At 36.6% G+C, this 18,223-nt stretch overlaps 4 protein-coding genes across 4 annotated transcripts; all 4 read left to right on the top strand.

Moving 5' to 3' along the window:
• The first annotated feature begins 1,172 nt into the window (after positions 1-1,172).
• LOC132314353 (uncharacterized) lies at positions 1,173-1,655 on the top strand. Its single transcript, XM_059813229.1, has one exon. It carries the CDS (start codon positions 1,173-1,175, stop codon positions 1,653-1,655), a length of 483 nt encoding a protein of 160 aa, XP_059669212.1.
• Positions 1,656-1,733: 78 nt separating this feature from the next.
• Positions 1,734-2,537, top strand: LOC132314352 (uncharacterized). The gene is made up of 2 exons (XM_059813228.1): positions 1,734-1,976; positions 2,025-2,537. Exons 1-2 carry the CDS (start codon positions 1,734-1,736, stop codon positions 2,535-2,537), a joined length of 756 nt encoding a protein of 251 aa, XP_059669211.1.
• A 7,025-nt stretch (positions 2,538-9,562) lies between these two features.
• LOC132314929 (thaumatin-like protein) lies at positions 9,563-10,821 on the top strand. The gene is made up of 2 exons (XM_059813701.1): positions 9,563-9,764; positions 10,052-10,821. The coding sequence occupies exons 1-2, from the start codon at positions 9,704-9,706 to the stop codon at positions 10,726-10,728; spliced, it is 738 nt and encodes a 245-aa protein (XP_059669684.1). The 5' UTR covers positions 9,563-9,703; the 3' UTR covers positions 10,729-10,821.
• A 678-nt stretch (positions 10,822-11,499) lies between these two features.
• Positions 11,500-13,530, top strand: LOC132314928 (protein SRG1-like). The gene is made up of 4 exons (XM_059813700.1): positions 11,500-11,775; positions 11,850-12,097; positions 12,508-12,832; positions 12,924-13,530. The coding sequence occupies exons 1-4, from the start codon at positions 11,500-11,502 to the stop codon at positions 13,173-13,175; spliced, it is 1,101 nt and encodes a 366-aa protein (XP_059669683.1). The 3' UTR covers positions 13,176-13,530.
• The last annotated feature ends 4,693 nt before the right edge of the window (positions 13,531-18,223 follow it).

Here is an 18,223-nt window from a genome sequence, read left to right as displayed (position 1 = left end):
AATGAAATGATCAATTGGAAGCATTAAACTACACAAATCATTGATTAAACAAGATCTATATATATCAAAGTGTCAAAATATTAATTACAACACTAATCCCTCAATAATACACAAGATTAAGATATAGAAAGCATGCTTGGGGCTAACTCTAGCCCCAAGAGGATGTCTAGCCACTCATGGTGAAGATGCTCCAACCCTCAAAGGCTAACTCCATGGAAGGGGTTTGCTCCTTGCTGATGAAGATCTCTAATGGTGTCTCTAGCCTCCTCCTCCTTTAAACTTCCTCTCCAGGAGATGATATAAAAATAATGTTGGCTCCTTTTTTAAAAAAACAATCCTTATCCTTATATAGGTAGGTCAAAATGACACCCAAAATGAGCTAGGGTCGTGCACATAATATTCCCTAATGATTGGATAAAGGGCAACTTTTAATGAGATGGAATTTTAACTTTTTTGAACTGGAGGAAGTTCGATCGATCGAAAGGAAGTGAGATCGATCGAAAGTAAGTGAGATCGATCGAACTTAGGCTGGATCGATCCAACTGGCTGAGCTTTTCGGAAAAAGACAAATCCGAGATATTTATGGGAGATATTTATGGGAAAAGGACAAAAATGGTTGGTGGGTGGTACAGCCGTGGATAGGATCAATTATTTGGATAAGGACAAAGGTGTTCGATCGATCGAACTTTTGGACTTAAGTGCTTTGGATCAAGGCTTGGATCTATCTTTAAGTGCTGAGATCGATCAATGTTCGATCGATCGAACCTTGGACTTGGATCGATCGAACTTGCTGTTTTGCTTCATTTTGCTTCTTTCTTCCTCCACTTTGCTTTTTTCTTTAATTAATCCCAGAATTGCTTCAATTAAGCTCTTATTTGGCTGAGTTAGCTTATTTTCGGGATAAGTGCCTGAAAATGGAAATAATACGAAATCAATCTAAAACGGTAAAGTAAGATAGATAAAGGTACTAGAATGCCTAAGCTTAAAGGGTTTAAATACGCACTTTTCAGTGCTCATCAGATGTCCACATTGTGGGAGATTCGAGTTTAGTGATTAATCAAATCTCAGAAGACTTTAGATGTTTGAATTGGCAATTAAGACCATTCCATTCATTGGTAACCTAATTGGTCAACCAATTTCACAATGTAACTTTGAAATATAGACCAAGGGCCATGAATAAAATAGCTAATGATTTAGCACAGATAGCTTCAGGAGTTAGGGTGCCGAGTGGTATGAAGGAAAGAGTAATAAAGATTACACGCCGATCTCTTCCATCAACTGAAACAAGAAATCAAATTATGGAAGAAGTCTTTGCCACTGATGTTGCCGAATTGGATGATAATGATTGGCGAATCCCTTACATCTTGTTCTTGCAACATCTAACTCCTGAAGCCGATCGAAGAATTAAAAGAAGTGCAGTCGATTATGTGCTTATGAATGGAGATTTTTATAGAAGATCGGCTGATGATGGTTTGTTATTTCAGTGCATTAGCAAGTTTGAAGGTTTGAAGATTATGGCTGAGGTACATGGAGGGATATGTAGAGCACACCAAGCTAGCATAAAAATGAGGTGGTTGATACGCCGATATGGATATTATTGGCCAAGAATGAGAAAAGATTGTATGACTTATGCAAAAGGCTGTATAGATTGTTAAAAACATGGTCCATTGCAGTGGGTCCCAGCGATAGAAATGCAATTACTAGTTAAACCATGGCCTTTCAGAGGTTGGGCTATGGATCTAATTGGCAAGATTAATCCTCCTTCATCTAAGGGTCATCATTGGATTATTCTAGCTACCGATTACTTTACTAAATGGGTAGAAGCTGAGGAATATGTATCGGTAATTCATAATACCGTTATACTGTTTTTGGAGCGACATATCTTTCATCGATTTGGATTACCGGAAATAATTGTTGTCAATAATGGTTCTGTTTTTCGAGCAAATAAAGTATTACAACTTGGCCGTGATATGCAGGTAAAAATGGTAACTTTAACACCCTATTATGCTTAAGGGAATGGTCAGGTTGAGGCTTCAAATAAAGTTGTTATTAAAATTATTGAGAAAATGATAAAAGACAAGCCGAGGCGTTGGCATGAAACCCTTTCAGAGGCTTTATGGGCTTATAGAAACTTAAAAAGGACAAGTATGGGAACAACTCCATATCGGCTAACATTTGGTCATGATGCGGTGTTGCCGATTGAGTTAAATGTTAAATCGGCAAGGGTAGCTTTGCAACATAATCTCATACCTGCCGATTATAACGAAGCTATGCTTGCCGAGTTGAAAGACTTAGATGAAGTCCAAAAACTTGCTTTGGATCACCTTATAGTACATAAAGCAAAAGTAATGAGGGCTTACAACAAAAGGGTGAAGTTCAAGTCATTTGTAGAAAGCGATATGGTATGGCAAACAATTCTTCCACCTGGGAAGGTGGATAGAGTTTATTGGCAAGTGGTCACCTACTTGGAAGGGTCCATATTTAGTTCATCAAGTATTGCATGGAGGAGCTTACAGGTTAAAAGATCTAGATGGTGAAATCCATGAGAGGCCAATAAATGGGAGATACCTTAAAAAATATAAGCCAACTATTTTTGAGCTCATAGAAGAAAAGAAAATTCTAGTAAGTCAAAATCGTGTGGATTGTATTTTTATGCAAGGTATGTAAAGATAAAATTTGCTCCTATGATAAATAAGTAGTAGTATTAATATATATTATAATAGTTAGATTGTTCAAAGAAAACTACCTTACTTCCAAAAGATTGTTAGAAAACCACATTACAGATCCATAATAATTATCATGAGATGATAAAAATTCAAGGTTGATTAAAGTTCTGATGAAATTCTTCAAATTGGGCTTTAAAACTTGCCCATGATACTCTGGTCTGATTGAGTTTCACTTCTACCTGCTTCTTGGACTACTCCAACTTTGGCATTCGAGTCTGGAGTGCTTTGAACCTTGGGGCAGCAACTTCTGCTTCTTTCTTTAGTTCTGCCACTTTGTTACTGAGTTGTGATTTGTCTTTTTGAAGCTGAGCTAGTTGTGCTTAAAGCTTTTTCTCCCTTGCATCCAGTTTAGCAGCTTCTCTTTTCAATGACAAGTGCAATTCTTTTCCATTTTTCAAAGATTGAGCAAACAGTTCTTTTTCTTGGGTTTGAGCAGCATAATGGTTGAGAGTTTGAGTAGACTCGGCATAAGTAGTAATCATGGAAGGGACTTGAAGTTGGAAGTTCTTGAAGAGAGCTTGGTCACCTAAAGAGAATCTTGGGTAACTACTCAAGAAGGACAAGGTTTTAGTTAGCTCATTTTTGAATGAAGAGGCTAAAGACAAGTCTTGTTGCACCATTTGGGATATGATCTAGATGGCTTTTGTTACTTCTGGGGGTGTGTCAAAGGTTTGTTTAGTTGGAAATTCAGGAGGTTCAAGATCAGGTGAGTCAAAGACAGAATCAAATAAAGAGTCAAGGGTTGCAAAAGGAGAGCTTGGGTTAGTACTGACAGGATTAGTTGGAATAGCCGAGCGTTGTTGTACCTGAAATATGCCATAACTATAATAAGTTTACAAGAACAGGTCATAAAAGAAATGTATATATATATATATATATATATATATATATATATATATTATACGTACTTCATCAGAATCTCCAATTTGTTCACCAATTAAAGTTGCAGCCAGGTTTGGGGAAGACACTGGAGACCTTAACTTTTGTCCTACTGATACTTCAATTTTGTCTTCATCTTCGACATGATCAGTAAAGATTTCCTGAATTGATTTTTGATCTGAGGAGACTGGAGCTTTCTGAAAATAATGCCGATTTAATTATATTCAAGGAGTAATATATATAAGATCAGGCAACAAATAAATTACATTGGGAGATTCGGTAGCAGGTTTCTTCTTCTTAGAGATGACTTTATCATTATCCGTTTCATCATCATCAATCAAATCAAAGTGTCTCTTGGCTCTTGACTTTTTGGGTTTCTTTCCTATGGTTTTCCTTCTTGTAGCTTTCTGGAGAAGAAGTTTAAGTAAGGGAATGGTATGCATCAAAAAGGATATATATGACTCAATTAGGAGTATTACCTGAGTGGCCGAAGATGGGGGAATAATTTGCAAAGGAACATAGAAATCAATGCGAGTTTCTTCAGATTTGGTAGCAGATTTCTCTGGTGCATTGGAATATGTGCCTGGAATTATGTTATCCATTGTTAAGTGATCATATAAACCAAACAGAAGTATTGTGGAAAAGACAAGGATATAAAACTTACTTTGTCAAGAGCGAGATCTAGTCCTACCTGCATGAGCTGTAGGAGGAGGACGAGTTGGTGCAATATTTGTTATGTTCTCTGGCTCAGGAGCGGTAGTAAGATCAACGGGTTTAATGGAATCCACATCTTGAAAATTGAGGGATATGAATTTGTAGGAACCAAGGAGGGTGGACATAAGTTGACTGGATTCTACAGTCCTGGTAAACTTGATATATAAAACCCACCAAGTTTCAAAGCTTGGATCTGTATACGGTTTTTCTAGAAAGGACTTGTACTGAAATTCTTGAAGACATTGGTAAATCGATTGGTAACATCTTGAATTTGTTCACTGTTTGAGAGCTTAACCCGCTTGTGATAGTTCTTGTTGTAAGAAAAATGGGGAGGCACTGGGATCATTTGGGTTAATCCAAATTGTCGAGCTAACTGTGCTGGGTTGTAAAACTCAACCCCAGTTCGGCTCTTGGGCAAATTGGGAGCAACGGTATTACAAGGTATATCTCTTGCAATCAAGAAATGGTCCCATGAAGTGATATAAAGGTCAATTTGTTCAGGTGAAGACTCAACAGTAGGAGGAAACAACCAAGATGGAGCTAGTTGACATTTGGAAAAAGGAAGGAATTGGGATTAAGTCCTGATCTTGCATTGATGGTAGAAAAATTGAAAACAGTCATTAAAGGAATGGTCTTTGGGTTAGACTCTAGCATATCCGAAAGACAGCAAAGGATCATTTGGAGCAAGTTGAATGGGAAGAGCTAGTTCAGGAAAATATGCATGTAACCAGAATTGTTAATGCCAAAGTGGTCCTCCAGACTTTGAAAAGTTGGACGTAATGAGGTCAGATAAGCCTCTGTATAAAGAAGCTAAGAGAAACGGAGCTAGTACCATGGGTTTTCCTTTCGATAGGGCAATGGCCAGTTGAGTAAGGTCCATGGTGATCTGAATGGCAGGGGCACACAACAGATATCTACATAACCACAATAGTAGAAACCATATATGTTCTTGTTCATCTACATCGGTCCCTTTTTCCCCTAACATTTCTTTTAAGAAAGGACCATGTGATTGCACATAGGGTTTAGCCCCTTTTTGTTCTGGAAAATAAAAAGAGATCTCTTCATCCTGAAGGAGATAATTGATTTCATCTCCCCCAGGCTTTAACCCCATTAAAAAACAGACATCCCTCAAGGTAGGAGCCATCATACCACAGTACAAGTGTAGTGAATTGGTTGTGGGAGACCAAAAGTGTAAAGAAGCAAAAAACAAGGCTTGGTCAAAAGTAAAAGGGATCTTACTGAGCTGGATGAGGTCGTAAATTCCCATCCTTTTCCACTGCTATCCTTTCGCTGCTGATACATGATCCACCCAGTCGTTCCATTGGAGCATTGGTGGATGCCAATTTCTAACAGAGAGGGTTGGTCTATCCCCTTCCGCTGTCAGATAGAGAGGTTTTGAGAAGGAAAGTTGTTGCTCGGCTTGGGGATAAATCGAGGATAATAAAGGAGGAAATCGATTAAGAAACACTGGGCCAAGTCCTTTAGCGTTCTCTATGATATCGATCAAGGTGGTGGTATTCAGGTCGGTAGGGGCTAGGGTTTTGATTACAGATTTTGTCATTTGGGTGTGCGATGTTGCTTCGGAAGAGGGATTTTCTAAGGTCAAATCACTTTGCTTCTGTCGTTTGCAGAGTTTCGTTCAAATGAGAGAAGAGATGTGTTTTTAGTGAAAAATGAAAGGATCATCATAATGTAATTAATGTATGACAAGATGGGTTAGTGTGATCGGCATTTTTGGGAAATCTACTCCTGATATAACTCAAGAGATTATATGATATGTTTGCAATGTCCCAATGCAATGGGTGTATTCAAATTTTGGAAGCTGAAGGGCTAAAACGGCTACCAAAATTGGGGGGCATTGTTGACACCCATTTTGGCATTTGGGTTGTAGACCCATCTTCGGCCCACTCATGGATCCATAAATCCGAATGTCCTCAGTACCCATTTTGGTAATTGGGTCCTGGCCCTAATTAGATTTGATGAATAGTGAAGTAAGTAGTAATATGGGCCAAGAGTGTAAAACCTGTGAAGCAATGATATGTTGAAAGATTGGGCCGAGAGGATAATGGGCCGAAACATGCAACAATGAGAGTGGGCTATAAGATATTTTGGTGAATCATTGAGCTGGTCTTTGTTTGGGGTGGTCTAATACAGTTAGGAGAGTGTTGGGTTTCATGCGTTGTTGGTTGAATGACATGGCAGGAATTTTAAAGGAGCAAGGTTACATACAAGAGCATTACAGACAGGATAAAAGATGTTTGAATTTTAAATACGTTAGATAAGGGCTATATATTTATCTGGTGTTCAAATAAAGATAAGAGTTAGTATTTAGTTAGGATTAGTTAGATTTGAACAATTATTTAAATGTATTGGAATACAACTAGAATGCATGTATTTAGGATTTTTGTTTTATTGTTTACTCTATAAATAAATAAAGAGGCATGTTGTGCAAGAGGTCCAGCACCCTCAGAATCAATTTTTTATTTTGTTTGCTTTCTCAAGCACTTTCCTCAAATAGCATCATTGCTATATCTATCTCTCCCTCTCTAATTCAGTCTCGTTCTATTTATCTCCCTATATCTGTTTCTCCCTATCACTTTCTATATCTATTTCTTCCCCTTTCTATTATCTTGATACGTTCACTGGAAAGTCCTTTTACCTAAGGCAATTTTGAACCCAAAGAGGAATTTTTCTGTTCCCTTTTTCCTCACAATCGTCTGAAAGTCAACTCCCTCAAAGGGACTAAAGTTGACAATTCACACATTGAACCATATATTTGGTTCTGGCACGCCTGTTCCATCTCAATTTAAGATCGGATCTTAGGAGCCGATTTTAGCGTAAACAGAAAGTTTACCATATAACAAAAAAATATATATATATATAAAAAGTAATTTTCATAAGTTGATTTGTTATATTTCATGACATATGGCTCACCCTAAACTTACTTACTTTGATGGCTACATTCAGAACATATCCAATACTCTTAGTAATTTTTTTTTTTTTGGACAAGACTTGCCTACTCATCAATGAGTAGGTCATAATTACTTACGATTGATATAGTCCAATCACAAATACACAAATAATCTATAATTACAAAATTTGAAAAGTAAAAATTAAGAAATTGAATTTTTTCTAAAAAAATTATTATCCTTATTTATTACTTTTCTGATTTTGTAATTACGAATTATGGTGACTCCAATGCTACAATGCATATGATATATGAGCTTCATTAGGACTATACCCATGATTCTTCTTACCCTCAAAAAAAGCTTTGGTAACAAAACTTTCATTTTAGAAAGAGAATTGTAAAAGTAAATCTGAGTCATGTGAGAGCACATGTTCGACTCACCCATTCTTTGCCCTCCTTTTCCCCACAAATATATATATATATATATATATATATATATATATATAGATATAGATATATAACACTAAATAATATATGTTTAATGTAAGGATAATATTTAGATCTTATGTAGTCATTTTTAATTTTAAAATAAAAAATCAAAGAATAATAGTAAATATGTATCTACCATTTCTGATATGATAATTAAAGATATATACCTATCATTATTCATTTATTATCGATTCAATTAATGGTTAGTAATGCCGGATGAATTGATTACAATTCAAATTCAATTTGTGAGTCAAATGATTATTGAATTCGGTTGTTAAGATATTATTTGATTAAACTTAAGTCACATAAAACGGAAGTAAGAGCGAAAGCGAGAGCAAATTTGAGAGTATGAGCGTGAAAGCGGTAAAATTAAGCTATAAATATAATTTGAGATCGCGGTGTAATAAATTTGGACAAAGTGAATGTAAATTGACTGATTCGAGTTGTCTATTGAACTTGAAAAATGATGGTGTATCTAACGGTATCGAGAAAACCATACTCAGAAAAAACAAAAGAAGTGAAAGTGTGTGGAAACATAAGAGGGGTATCAATTGAGAAGAATAGTGTGACATGGGATTAAACATTCTATTCATAATTATTAGGTCTAACTGAATTATTATACGGCTAAAATCAACAAATGACACGTTGAACAATTGAAAATCCCGAGGATTGCTGCATACAGCTTGCAACCTTGAAAAATTTCACATGGAGAGCACCATCTATGATTATTTTTTCAAACAAGCCTTATCTATCGTGCAATCATACTATTGGCCCCCATATTTCACGGACCATTGTCGCCGCTGATTTTTCTGTCGTTTAGCTTCTTTGCTCCAGCTTTTGGAAATAATTAATAATAAATAAATATATAAATTTAAACATAATTTAGGACCCACGGCGAAAGAATCTAATGCTGCAAAGAGAAGAAATTTGAAAAAGTAAGAGATATATGATTGGTTTTTTTGAATAAAGTTCTCAATAGCAGTTTTAAAAGGCAGTGGAATTAGGTACGTGGTAAGCGGTCTTTTAGGCTTAAAAAACTTGAGAGAAGACAAGTTAATTATTATAAAAATTTTAAATTAAATATTATCTTAAATTATATAAAATTTTAAATTAGTGTATAATCTCTAAAATTTTATATCTCATTCTCTCTTAATGAATATAGTAAATTATGAATTTGTTGTCTTCTAATTTTTCTCATCCATCTATTCGTCTCTCACTTCTATCTAATTTTTTTCTTTCCAAAGGAATAGAGCATAACTTTTATATTTTTTTAACCATGGCCAAAATGGTTATCTTATTTTGAAAAAAATAACTTAAATCTAAGAAGGGAAGAAAACAAAAAACCAAAAACAAAATAAAAGGGAATTAAATGAAATATTGATGTTTAAAGTAGAAAAACAACAACATAGCAGCTTCGTCCTCTTATGGTGAATGCATCAAGAAGTAGAGATTCACATTACTTTAGTTCGTACCTTAAATTAGTATCAAATTGATTCTAAGAGTTCTTAAAAAAATTGAAACTAGAACTAGAATAATTGAAATATAAAATCGAACTAGTTTACTATTTAGTTCGATCTTAATAGACTTAGAATTAAAATCAGAATCGTAAACTAACAATTTTTAATTTTAGAACGTGAATCAAACAATAAAATAACCAAAGCAAAGCGACGGTTCGATTTGATTCGAATGGGTTTCAATGGTTTTCTTGTGCACCCCCTTATCAGAAGGCTAGAATATCCCCAATCAAAATGGATATTAATTAAGACATAAATGAATTTTAAAAGGCTTAACGGTATATTTTCCCCATCAAAAGCGAGGGTCTTGGAACAAGTGGAAGTGAGAAAAGGAAAAGTGAGAAGTGAGAACTGTTTGGCTCCGTTTCAAAACCGTCCGTCCTTCCTTTCTCATGCGGTTGGAGGAGTTAAACCTTTCATGATTGCATAACAAGGAGCCTCTCTCTCCATTTTCTTCACCAAAACAGAACAAAATGCCAACTTCCTTGCATCTCTTCTTGCTCCTCTCTCTGTATATTTCCCTCTCCTTTGCAGGTATACTCTCTCTCTCTCTCACACACACACACTTACAATGTGTGTGTGATCACAAGCATATACATGATCCAGCACAACATTTTCTCAAAACAATTCTCCTTCCATTTTAATAATAACAACTTTTTTTTTTTTTTTTTTTTTTTTTTTTTTTTTTTTTTTTTTCGGGTTAGATAAGTACTCACATCTTACAAATGGCTCGAAACCTCAACCTCACAAGGAGTCGAGGTTATTGGTACAGCTTTAGAGTTGATATGATCTATGGCTAGCTTTTAATGTTTGTCTTGCAGATGGGACTCAACTCATCATCATTAACAACTGCAAGGACAGTGTATGGCCCGGAATCCTCGGCAGTGCAGGCCACCTGACCCCCAATGACGGCGGCTTCCATCTCCACTCTGGCGAGCAAGCCGTGGTCCAAGTCCCTGAGCAATGGTCCGGAAGAATATGGGGAAGACAAGGCTGCTGCTTCGACCAAAAAACCAATAAAGGCTCGTGCCAGACCGGGGACTGTGCCGGCTTACTACAATGCATGGCCACTGGTGGAAAACCACCAGCAACCCTAGTTGAAATGACCCTTGGAACCCCTGAATCTGCCTTACATTACTATGATGTGAGTTTGGTTGATGGGTTCAACCTCCCGGTATCAATGACCCCAATTGGTGGCGGCGTTGGCTGTGGCGTGGCGGCGTGTGAGGCCGACTTGAATGTTTGTTGTCCTTCAAATTTGGTGGTGAAGAGGGAGGGGAAGGTGGTGGGTTGCGAGAGTGCTTGTTTGGCCACAAATTCAGCTAGGTATTGCTGCACCGGGGAGTTTGCTAGCCCGAAAAGTTGCAGGCCAACAGTGTTTGCTCATCTCTTTAAGGCCATTTGCCCTCGGGCATATAGCTATGCCTATGATGATTCTACAGGGCTTAAGACATGCCGGGCTCCTCGGTATGCCATCACCTTCTGTCCTCCTGAATGAGGGAATATGTAAGGAAAAAAATGGAGCGGCAAAGAGCTAGTATTATTAATGCATGTTTACCATTATTGTCTAGTGATTGATTTTCGGTTCCAATTTTTTGTGTTAATTGTTCCTAATGTGCAAGTCTGGTCACTCCTAAAACAAGAGAGTGGAATTTTAGGCTTTCATTTTTTGGGGCTTGTCATAAAATTCCTTTCCCTCCCATTTTGAACCCTTGAGACTGATTTTTCCTCTATTTAAGTATATAACAACACTCACAGTATCAGCGCGCACCGGTGGCCAGTGGTTAAGGGGTCTCAAGGGGCGCGCAATAAACTCGGTCGTCTTGATTTCGACTCTAACTATGTCCAAAACACCCCGGTTTAAATGGTATGTGATGGAATAAAACATGTATCATTAAGGTCTTAGTCAGCATATCTCCATATGCATATAGAAAACAATGTCATGTTAAAACAAACACAGCAGAAGGTTTTATTTATAAAATCAATTATAAAGATTATTTCCCAAGGATATCACCAAAAGAATTTGCCTTGTATTGATAACGCAAAAAAACACAAAACAAAACAAAAAAACAAAAAGAAACATTATTAGAATGAGAAGTTTTCTACATTTAATATATCTGGTAGAGTCAAACAAGAAACAAAACTCCAATTGCTACCAAGGGGAATCTATAATTTTGATTGAAGAGGGACAGATTCCTATCATTATTAATTCAAACAAGCAATCTGCTCTTCAACTAGTAAAATAACACCCCGAAAACTGTGAAGAGCAATGGATTCAAAAGTTGAAAATGGAGGAGTGCATGATGATCAAGGGTTTGGTTGGGGAAGTTCTATACCTGTACCGAGTGTCCAAGAAATAGTAAGGAATGATTCTCAAAGTGTTCCTGAAAGGTACATACAAAACCAAGAAAACGGACCTCTGGATTCTGAAATAAGTTTAGTATCATCTGAAATCCCAATCATAAATTTCTCTATGCTTGCTAATGGAGATGAAAATGAACGAAAAAGATTGGACTCCGCTTGCAAGGAGTGGGGTTTCTTTCAGGTATTTCTCATCACTTTTTATTTTGATTGAAATTTTCTTTGACATTATCTCATATGAAAACACATTTTTCGTAGATAACAAATCATGGGGTGACGGACAAGGTGTTGCATAAAATGAAGGCTGCTGTGACAGTGTTTTTCGATCTCCTTTTGATAGAGAAAAAGAAGTACGCAATGGCAACAAATTGTCTTCAAGGATATGGGCAAGGCTATGTAGTCTCAGATCAGCAAAAACTTGATTGGAATGACCTGATTTTCTTGTTGACATTACCAACTAAGTTCAGGAATATGAAGCACTGGCCAACCACAATAGCAGGTTTCAAGTATGTATCTTTGGTTCTCTACACAAATAACAGATATTGTAGTTATCTAGCTAGAAAATAGGAACATATGATTTATGGGGAGCAGAGAAATCCCCCGATGAACTTTGATAATAAATGAAAAGGCTACAAAAACATAACAATGATAACACCATCACCCGGTGCACAATTATACTTGAGAATAAACTAAACTAAAATAAAAAAGAAGAAAGAGAAGTATGAGTATCAAATATCAATAGACATCCGCTTGGTACCGAGTTTTCAGAAAATAGTTCTAGAAACTGTCAACCAAGCAGATTTTGTACAGTTTTCTGATTTTCAGTTATCAGAAAACATATTGTTCTCAAAAAACTGAATCAAGCAGGCCTCATCTCTAAACATGCTTTGTTGATTTTCAATTTTTCACTTGACAGAGAAGCAATTGAAGAGTACTCCACAGAAATGCAGATAGTGACTAACAAGATCTTTGCCAATTTATCATTGTTAATGGGCATGGAAAGAGAGAGTCTAAAAGAGTATCATGGGGAGATGAAACAAGCTATGCGACTTAACTACTACCCGACTTGTTCAAGGCCTGATTTAGTCATGGGTGTTAGTCCACATTTGGATGCTAGCTCCATAACCTTACTTCTGCAAGATAATGAGACCACTGGCCTCCAAATTAAGCATAAGGGAGGATGGGTACCAGTAAAACCAATTCCAAATGCAATAGTTGTGAACATAGGCGATGCAATGGAGGTACCCACTAAACAAAATTTGATCAGATTTATATCTAATTGCTAAACTTATAACCCTCTGTAACCACAGTAAAAGATTCTTGGTTTTGTAGGCTTGGAGCAATGGAATGTATAAAAGCATTGAGCACAGAGCTGTTACAAATGAGAAGGTGGCAAGAATTTCTGTTGCAACCTTTGTTTTGCCAAACGATGAAGTGGAAATTGGTCCACTGGAAGCAGTGGTGAATGATTATCACCCTAGACTGTACAAAACTGTTAAGTATGTTGATTACGTTAGATACACTTTGGCTAGGAAAATGGATGGAAAAGCCCACACCCATTATCTGAAGACAGATAATATGTAGTTATTCAGTGTTTTATGATGTTGTTTACAGTTATCTATTTTACAGAAATGTGTTGTGCCCTATGACTCTACTGGAACGATTGAAATCCCTATATATATATATAGGATATTACCTAGTCTGGTCCCATGAGAATATGAACTTGGTTTTTTTTTGTTTTTTTTTTTCGTTAAAAGTTGGCATATGAGTAAGAACAGAATAGGCAATGAGTTACTTAAAATAAATGACACATTTTTGCAAGATCCAAGTAGCAATGTAGCATGTGGTGAATTATTTTTCATCATTGAAAGAAATATTTTAGTGTTCTTTTAGATATTTCAGTTTTCACCTACATTTCAGACAAGCAAAATGGATAACACATTGGCTAATATGAATTGTCTAAGAGGCCGGACACCAATAAATAAAAAAATGCAGAAAAGGTATCCCTGTCTGATTTCAGACCCATTAATTTCCTACTGCAACTCTATTTATAAGTGCATCTCAATTCTGCTTGTTAATAAGATCAAAATGGCTCTGCCTCACCTTATCAGCCCCTTACAATCTACTTTCCAATATTCTTCTCACTCAGGAACTGCTTCAGGGGTATCACTCTCATTCAGTCCCACCCCCACCCAAAATTTGCCTTGAAGATTGACTCCCATCAGCTGGGATTTTTTTCCTCCAATTATTACCTCTCGGATCAAGGAATGCATCACTACTCCCTCAGTTTCTATTAACGGGGAACTTCATGGTTTTTTCAAAGGTGCAAAGGGCCTTAGGCAAGATGATCCTCTTTCCCCTTCCCTTTTTGTGCTTCCTATGGAGGTGTTCTCTCTCATTTCTCGCCACACCATCTCCAATAGTCCCTCCTTTCACTACCATTGGAGATGCAAAGACATAAACATAAGCCACCTTTGCTTTGCTGATGATTTTATGTTGTTCTTACACAGTGACATCCAGTCAGTCCACCACATTCTGAAAAATGCCCTTGTTACCTTCTCATCCATATCAGGCCCTACCATCAACAACTCGAAGAGTTCTGCCTTCTTCTCCAGTGTTAATCATGTTACTGGGCTTTAAATCCTCTCTATGCTAAGGTTTGAAAAAGGTTCTTTGCTTATTAGGCACTTAGGGGTGCCTCTCATCTCTAAGGGTTTAAAAGCTACTGACTGCCAAGCTTTGGTGGATAAAATCATATCTACTATTAATCATTGGACATCTAGAGCTCTATCATATGCATAAAGGCTACAGTTGATTAAATCTACTTACATGGCCATCATCCTCTACTGGACAAGCATTTTCATTCTTCCAATAAAGGTTATCAATGATATTGACAGAATTTTGGGTGCTCGACTCTACCAAGTTGGCCCCTAGGTAATGTCCGAGGGAGGATTGAGTGTCCCTAATATTGTGCTATGGAAAAGAGGCTGCTATCCTAAAGATGATTTGAAATTTTTTTTGGATGAAGAGCAAGAATCTATGGGTTGATTGGATTGAATGCTAATTACTGAAGGGAAGGAGGTTTTGGAGGGTGAACATACCTAAACAAGCCTCATGGACATGGAGGAAATTGCTGCAGCTGAGACCATTGGCTTGGCATTTCATCAAGCACCACATAAATTTGAGCTTCTCTAATGATGGTGTTTTGTGTGCTAAAAAGCTGAAATTTTAGATTCCCTAATGATAGTGTTTTATGTGCTTAAAAACTGAAATTTTTATGCCTAATTGTATCATATATCCAAGTGTATAAATGTGTGAATCAATGCATGCTTTCCACTAAAGCTTACAACCTTTGTCCCTTGTGAATTTCATTTTTGAATTTATTCTATAACATGACTAGACTTGATTTAATTTAGTGGTTATAAAAGTATGAATATAATGATGTGTTAGTTGTGTTTTATGTGGCTGTTGCGCTATCTTATGGCATGATTGATGATTGTATATATCATGAATGTTTTGGGAATGAACATATCTTCTATGTCTAAGATGCTTTGGTTATGATGTTGATCATTTACATTTGTGATTGTGTTATTACATGAAAACTGTTATGGTAAATTTATTCTAAAGCATGGTCAATAGAAGTAAGTTTTGATGTAGAAATTCTGTGGCAATATGATATAGAGAAGCATGTTTCATTCATACATTTAAAAAGTGTGTTTTAGGCATCTCCTACTGAACGAAGTGTCATTCACCCCTCTATTATAACCATTTTCAGGTTACAAGAAAGAAGATGTTCCTCCACAAGTTTGGACAGGACTAGAGAGAGACGGTTTATGACATTCTTTTGTAATAAAAATCCTATATTGTATAAGTATTAGCATATAACTTGTTTAAGTCTTGTAAATGATAGCAATGTAAATGTAATCCTATGCATTTGGGAAGCATGTTTACATGTGTTTTGGGGACAACGGGTAATGATGCCATAACCATATGGTCCAATATAAAGCAAGGTTAATGAATATATGAGTTTCAAGTCTCTTTGGGCTACCATGTATTTGATTTCATAAAGGATGTTGTGATGTACATTTAGGCCATCAAGTATGCATTTGGGATAGGTTTTGGAGCATTTAAGATGGCTTCATAACTCAATGAACAATATAGGAAACAAGCCAAGGCTAAAACATGGGTTTGTGCTCGAGCACAGGGTCTAAAATGGTGAAATCCTTAGAGCAATTTTTTGCACTTTGACCTGAACTTCAAACAACCAAATTTTCCTTATTTTAAACCCAAATTAGGCCGTTCTTAAGTCTAAACTAACCGGCTCGAAGTCAGCTTTCCAATGGTACTAATAACAGTCATAGATTCCATTTATGGAGGGAGTGGCCTCATTAGTGCAGACTACTCTAGAAAACTTTGAAACCAAAAAGGGTGCAATTGTGTGAAACCATCATTCTTATGCATATAACCTTATAGCATGAGTCCAAATGACCAATTAGACTCATACCACAAGGCATCTCATTCACTTTCATACCTTAAGTTGACCATTTTACCCTTGGGTGTTTTTGGGTTCGGGTAAGAACCCTGTGACGGCCCAAGTTTTTCAACCCTGTGCGTCAATGATGAATTGAAAGTTGATCCGATAACGGATCCGAAATGCGGAAGCAAAAGGTAAACCGAGGTCTTAAGAGATAAGAGTCACTCCTAAGACACAAATATGACCCTCCATGAGTTCATAAAGCTCAAAGAGAACAAAGACGGAAACAAGGGTCAAAAAGGATAAAATTCGTCATCCAAGGAGCAAAAAGGTCAATTCATAATTAAAAGGAGAAACCTAACTCTAAACAAGTCGAACAAGGTTAATACAACCTAATCTAATTATTTTGATACATTCTAAGAGGTTCCATGAACATTGGCTAAGAATCCCACATAATGCCCTATCCCGGTTGGAGTGAAAACTAACACTACTTCACTAAAACATGAATAACTCCCACTGTGTTTGGAATCTAAGGATTGGATTGGTATCATTGGAAAGCTGACTCAAAATCCTTGATTTAAGGCTCAAGAATCACCCCATTTGGATTAGAAACAAAGAAGTTATGACCCTTTGAAGTTGGAAGATCAGTGCTGAAACTCAACAGAAGCTAGGCTGGGGATCAAGCTATTTCGGTCGACCGATATGGAGTTTTGGACAACCGAAATGAAGATGCTGAGAGCTAAAAACATGAAGAAAAGGTTCATGTTGCTTCGATAGACCGAAAGAAAGGTTAGGTCGACCGAAATGACTCATGAACAGTGCATTTGGCTACTAGAATGTGATTATACTGTGCATTGGCAATTCCATTTGCCATCGGTCGACCGAAATAGAGTTTCGGTCGACCGAAACACCATGAAAAGCTGCTGAAAAAGCTGCTATGAGCCCAAGGTGTTAAGGTTCAACCTCAACTTTGAATCCCATGATGTTTTGGTTCACAATGAGTATGTAAAACTGATTTTTCATGAGTTTTAAGAATGTGAACATGTCAACAACTTTGATATGAATAAATAAACATAAAAAATAGCCCATGGCCTCATACACATTATTTACAAGATTTTCATGTGTCAAACCTCAAACTTTGGTTTAAATACATTTTTTGATGCAAAGGTTGATACCAAAAGTGTCTAAGTACAAAAGTAGACCTGCTTGGCCCTTGGCCTCTTTACAAACATGCTTATAATGTCAAAGTAATTACTCAAACATCTTTACATATCAAGAAAGCTACTAAAACTCCAAAAGTGCCATACACCCATAGCATTCAAAATATGATATCAAAAGAAAGGCATGCTAAACACTTGCATGTCAATATACAAAAATGCTTCAAATAACTCAAAAGCTTCTAAGGATGATGAGCCTCCAAGAACATAGTCTCTTTACCTGAAAAACTATCCAAACCACTAGGGTGAGTAATCAAGTAACTCGTAGGATGTGGTGCATGTGCATACCCTATAGTTTCAAGTATAATGTGAACCAAATATAGACCATCACAAGGGTGCATTCCACCTAACGTCTATGTTCCCATGGTTCTCTAAGGGATCATCTCAATTTATACAAATGTTGGAACGGTAAACACGTAACATCCAAGTATACATAAGCAAGTACACTAACCACATTAAAACTAAGATTTACCAAATCACAAGCTATAAGAAATCCATGATTTACAACTTGGAAAGTAATGCGAAATCAAGTAATGGAAAGACTAGGATATGTCGCCACGAGACCATACAAGTTATTTAGGGTAATTATGACCTATAAGGTACTACCTAGTGCGCACTATGACTTAGGAGAATTCCTATCCTCCGTATTAGAGCCAAACTCTAGCCATCAAACATTTCATATCCTTACAAGCTTCCAAAAATCAACTAGTTCATGACATTTATACAATCTCAATGCATAAACTACCTACCAAGCACAAGTAGGGTAAAACCACACAAACCATGCCCTAAGGTTTCATGTCTAAAGTGGCAAGCTAATGATATTACACATTATGCCACATGGATTTAATATTAATGTAGGCCACAATTACTAATTATGCAATATAGTAATTTACCTACAAGTAATTTCAAGTGATACGTACAAGACTTTCAATGAATTCTAT

This window comes from Cornus florida, unplaced genomic scaffold (genome assembly GCF_030987335.1).
Source record: "Cornus florida cultivar Cherokee Brave unplaced genomic scaffold, ASM3098733v1 CherokeeBrave_3.0.0_Hap2_Chr06, whole genome shotgun sequence".
Lineage (NCBI taxonomy): Eukaryota > Viridiplantae > Streptophyta > Magnoliopsida > Cornales > Cornaceae > Cornus > Cornus florida.
Note: the sequence above shows the minus strand (reverse complement) of the source record. Positions and strands in the feature narration are given on the sequence as shown.

Excerpts from the sequence above, each read along its gene's own strand:
- LOC132314353 (XM_059813229.1), top strand. The coding sequence starts at position 1,173 with ATGAATAAAATAGCTAATGATTTAGCACAGATAGCTTCAGGAGTTAGG.
- LOC132314352 (XM_059813228.1), top strand. The coding sequence starts at position 1,734 with ATGGATCTAATTGGCAAGATTAATCCTCCTTCATCTAAGGGTCATCAT. Across the intron at positions 1,977-2,024 it reads AACTTGGCCGTGATATGCAG|GTTGAGGCTTCAAATAAAGT; the intron begins GTAAAAATGGTA and ends GGGAATGGTCAG.
- LOC132314928 (XM_059813700.1), top strand. The coding sequence starts at position 11,500 with ATGGATTCAAAAGTTGAAAATGGAGGAGTGCATGATGATCAAGGGTTT. Across the intron at positions 12,098-12,507 it reads ACCACAATAGCAGGTTTCAA|AGAAGCAATTGAAGAGTACT; the intron begins GTATGTATCTTT and ends TTCACTTGACAG. Across the intron at positions 12,833-12,923 it reads ACATAGGCGATGCAATGGAG|GCTTGGAGCAATGGAATGTA; the intron begins GTACCCACTAAA and ends TTGGTTTTGTAG.
- LOC132314929 (XM_059813701.1), top strand. The coding sequence starts at position 9,704 with ATGCCAACTTCCTTGCATCTCTTCTTGCTCCTCTCTCTGTATATTTCC. Across the intron at positions 9,765-10,051 it reads TATTTCCCTCTCCTTTGCAG|ATGGGACTCAACTCATCATC; the intron begins GTATACTCTCTC and ends TTTGTCTTGCAG.